The sequence below is a fragment of the Gekko japonicus genome, unplaced genomic scaffold (genome assembly GCF_001447785.1).
Source record: "Gekko japonicus isolate JY-2015 unplaced genomic scaffold, Gekko_japonicus_V1.1 scaffold49, whole genome shotgun sequence".
NCBI lineage: Eukaryota > Metazoa > Chordata > Lepidosauria > Squamata > Gekkonidae > Gekko > Gekko japonicus.
This window is the reverse complement of record NW_015173674.1, coordinates 2,451,708-2,456,096: the sequence shown is the minus strand read 5'-3', so window position 1 is coordinate 2,456,096 and position 4,389 is coordinate 2,451,708. Positions and strand designations below refer to the sequence as shown.

At 57.8% G+C, this 4,389-nt stretch overlaps 1 protein-coding gene across 1 annotated transcript in view; it reads right to left on the bottom strand.

Moving 5' to 3' along the window:
* The window catches only part of LOC107120250 (cyclic AMP-responsive element-binding protein 3-like), a 13,727-nt gene extending 11,989 nt beyond the window's left edge, over positions 1–1,738 (bottom strand). The window contains exons 1-4 of the mRNA XM_015422898.1: positions 1,611–1,738; positions 1,195–1,501; positions 710–825; positions 445–537 (exon numbers count right to left, since the gene is read on the bottom strand). Of these exons, the coding sequence (XP_015278384.1) occupies positions 445–537; positions 710–825; positions 1,195–1,501; positions 1,611–1,724 (630 nt within the window). The 5' untranslated portion in view covers positions 1,725–1,738. The remainder of the gene's footprint in view (positions 1–444; positions 538–709; positions 826–1,194; positions 1,502–1,610) is intronic.
* Positions 1,739–4,389: the final 2,651 nt, after the last annotated feature.

The following is a 4,389-nucleotide window of genomic DNA, read 5'->3' as shown; positions in this document are numbered from 1 at the left end:
CCTCTCTGCCCTGTTGCTGGCCCTCCAGAGGGACTGGCTGGCCCCTGTGTGAGACGGGAGGCTGGACTGGAGGGACCCTCCCTGGTCTGACCCAGCAGGGCTCTTCTGATGCTCTTCTCAGGGGAAGGCCTCGGCCTCCCTGCCCTGTTGCTGGCCCTCCAGAGGGACTGGCTGGCCCCTGGGTGAGACTTGCCTGCAACTGCATCATCTTATGGCTGCCCTGGACAGAGAACTTCTTTTCCTTCTTAACTGAATCCTCCTCCAACTCTCAGCCTCGCAGTTAAAAACAGGAAGTTGCACTCTTGGTAAGCGGGCGGCCCTTCTGCAAGGCGGGGTTGTGTGTGTGCCAAACATACGGGCTCCCTCCCCTCTGCTTCTGACGTGCCTCCGCTGCACGGGACCCCATTTCTGGGGCGGGCGGGGGCTGAAGCAAGCAGCACTCACCTTGGTTAGGGGGAGGTTGGACGGGATTGAAACCCCCTCTTTCTCCAAAAGCCGTTTCTCTTCGTCGGTCAGGATCAGCTCTGGGAAAACGATCTGAAAATGTCCCCAAAAAAACCAAACTGAGAGACGAAGCTGGCGGGGGCGGGGAAGGTTGGCGGGATGGCAAGCGCCACTCCGAGAGGCCGAGAGAGGCACCCCCCGCAGAGGCCTCGCCCCCACCCCCCGGGTGGCACACCTGCCCGGAGAGCCCAGGAGGACCCGGTACCTGCAGATCCATCCCAGGGCGGGGCTCCTCGACGGAGACGGTAACCGGGAGGCCGGCGTCCCCAGGGCTGCCGCTGCTGGACTCGTCGTCAGGGGCCTCTGCCTCCCCCCACATCTCTGGAAGAGGAAGGAGGAGCCCCTCAGTCAGGCATGGAAGGGGCCACAGGGCCAGTGCCTGCCCCCACAGCCTGCAAGTACGTTCACGCCCAACACACACCAGCCCAGCCACAGGGCGAGACGGGCGGAGAACAGGCGACTTGAGCAATCCAGCCACATTGGACGAGACCCTCCTGCGACTGCCCCCCCCGCCCCTCAACCAGGACTGCGGAATTCTACTGCAAGCAGCTGTCCCCCCCCCCGCCACACTCAAGAGAAACTGCTCTGCTGCAGCCTAAATCTGCGGCAGATCTCAAATCGGCGGCAGATCCCGGGGGAGGGAGCATCCCCAGCTGCGCCCCCCCCCCCGGCAGGGCTTGTAACGCTCACCCAGGTCAATGGCGACGTCGCTCTCGGTGAGGGAGGGGGAGCTCCCCCGCCCCGGGGGCTCCAGGTGCAAAGAGTAGTTGTGGTCTGACGGGATGCCCTCGGAGCCCAGGGGGCCGTTCCACACGGCGGGGGCCTCCACACTCCCAGGGCTGCCGCAGGACCCCCCGCCGCTCGGCTCCTCGGAAAGGCCAAGGCTGCTGCTGCTGTCGCTGTGAGGCGGGGAGGGGTCCGGCACGCGGGTCGCCTCCTCTCCGAAGGGGCTCAGGAGGCAGCTGAGGAAGTCCTCCACCGCCTCCTCCCCCAAGACCTGCGAGCACAGAAAGGGAGGCAGAGTCCAGCAGCTGGCCCACGGAGGGGGCGGGGCAGCGGGGGGGGGGGCTCCGCGCCGGGCCTGACAGAAGAGGCCTGGCCCTCACCTCTGGCTCCAGCAGGCCCCAGTCCTCAAGGCCGCCCTTCTCCAGGAAATCCACAGCCGGAGCCCCGTCATTCAGGAGGAAGTCGAGGAGGTCTTCGTCTGCCAGAGCCGCCATCTCCTCTGGGCACAACATCTGGAGTGGGAGAAAAGGGCGGGCACCTTCCTGAGCCCTGCGGGGAAACCGCTGCCCCCCCCCCATGAGACGGCACCGCATGGAGGACTTCCTCAGCAGTGTGACCTGGTTGCTAAAAAGGCAAATGCGATTTTGGGCTGTATCAACAGACGTATAGTGTCCAGATCACGAGATGTGACGGTACCACTTTACTCTGCTGTGGTAAGACCTCACCTAGAATACTAGGTTCAGTTTTGGGCAGCACAGTTTAAGAAGGATATAGAGAAGCTGGGACGTGTCCAGAGGAGGGCAACGAAGATGGTGAGGGGTCTGGAGACCAGATCCTATGAGGAAATGCTGAAGGAACTGGATATGTTTAGCCTGGAGACGACTGTCATATAGAGGATGGTGTGGAGTTGTTTTCTGTTACCCCAGAAGGTTGGACCAGAACCAGCGGGTTGAAATTAAATCAGAAGAGTTTTCGGCTAAACATCAGGAAGAACTTCCTGACCGTTAAGAGTGGTTCCTCAGTGGAAGAGGTTTCCTCGGGAAGTGGTGGGCTCTCCTTCTTGGGAGGTTTTCATACACAAGCTAGATGGCCATAGGACAGCCACGCTGATTCTGTGAACTGGCAGATCGTGAGAGGGAGGGCAGGAAGGGTTGTGTAATGATTCCTTGTTTTACTGCGTGTGTGTTCCTTTAAATGTCTGACTGGAGTGCAGTGATAGCAGAGTAACATGATTGAGGGAGACAAGTGTGGTGTGATTGGAGGATGAGAGAGTGTGGGAGGAGTTTTTGAAGTGAATCTGTGTGGGTGTGTAAGTCAGATATAGAAAAGTCAGTTAGAAAAATCAGCTGGGATTATTCAGTTAGTGAGCTCAGTCAGTGAGGGATACTATTGTTCTGTGTGGAATCTCTCCCTTATAATAATTGAATAGTGGGGACCAACGTTCTAAAATGCCCGCCTTTAGTGTTTGGCCGGACGAACTGCCACTCAGAAGACACTGGCTGGGTTGACTGGCTGCTTTGTGCAGGTAGACCCTATGACATTATACCTGCTAAGTCCTTCCGCAACCCTACATTCCCCTCAGTGCCTGTTGGTAGGCAACTAAGCTTGGTCCTGTCACCTACTTTGGCCTTTGGGAGAAAACACATTGGGGCCAGTCCTGATAGGGTTGCCAACTCCAGATGGGAAATTCCTGGAGATTTGAGGGATGGAGCCTGAAGAGGGTGAGGTTTGAGGAGGGGTGGGACCTCAGACAGGTACACTGCCATAGACTCCACCCTCCAAACCAGTCATGGGGAACCTCATGGTGAACCATTGTTGCCAATCTCCAGGTGAGGGCTGGAGACCACTCAGAATTACAACTGCTCTGCAGAAGGGAGGGCAGAAGTCAGCTGAAGTCAAAGGGGCAGATAATGGTAGGTTGATGGCTAGCTGGGAAGGAGATGGGGTTGCCAACTACATGCTGACAAATTCCTGGGGATTTGAGGGGTGGAGCCTGGAGAGGGTGGGATTTGCAGAGGGGTGGGACCTCAGACAGGTAGAATGCCATAGACTCCACCCTCCAAACCAGCCATTTCGTCCTGGGTAACAATTGTTGCAAATCTCCAGGTGAGGGCTACAGATCACTCACAATTACAACTGCTCTTCAGGTAGCAGAGATCAGTTCCTCTGGAGAAAACAGTGGACTCTGTCATTATACCCTGCTGAGGTCACCACAGCAAATTGACACTGTTTGCCCAAAGCCAGAGCACTGCCCCAGAGCCTCTTTCTAGATCCCGTTGTATTGCTTTCACAACGGGCTTTACTGCTAGTCTTAAAGAGTGCAGTATGTATGTCTTCAAAAGTGAAACTCTAAAGATCTGAAAGAAAGTCAAAAATACCAAGAGCTTAGCCAGTGTGTGGCTGCCTATAGGAACGAGTGAGTCCTATCAGTGTCGGATCTGAGTGTCAGAAGAAAAAGAAAAGGGAAGAAAGGACAGTGTGTGTGTGTGTGTGATACATCCGGCAGACCTACTTACACGTCCCCTTATTATTCCCAGACAGTTAACAGATAACCAGCATCTTATCTTGTTCTTATTTCAACAATAAATCCTGCTTTGTGTCAGTCCATCCCAGAATCCGGTTCAATCCTTCCTCGGGACCACATAGACCCCTGAAAGCACAGGCCAGCGGCAGAGACAGAGGGAAGGTTTGGGGTTCCTTACATTCCTGGTGGCACCGCAGGAACTGCCCTGTCTGTGAACCCCGGAGTATAATTTCGAAGGGGAAAGCCAGCCCTTCCCGGGTGGTTGTCTCAGGGCTCCTTCCTCCTCCTTCCTCACACGGCCCAGGGACTGATGCTGACGCCTGGCCGCCTTCCGGGTGGGGGGGAACTGGGGTCACGCGCGGGGGGGGGTGTGTGCGTGTGGAGGGGGGAGGTGTTTGTGAGTTCCCTGCACGGGGCAAGGCAGGGAGTGGGACGACTAGATGACCCCCCGGAGGCCCCCTTCCCGCTCTGTAATTACTTACAGCTGGGCGGGGGCGGAAGCGGCTCAGGAGAGGGCGGTGCGGCCAAGGGCCCCGGCGGCGGGAAGGGAGAGGCCGGGGGAAGGGGCGCCTCCGGCCAGCTTTCGGGGTTTTTTTTTGGGGGGGGGCGGCCCCCTTCCCTTCCCGTGGCGTCTC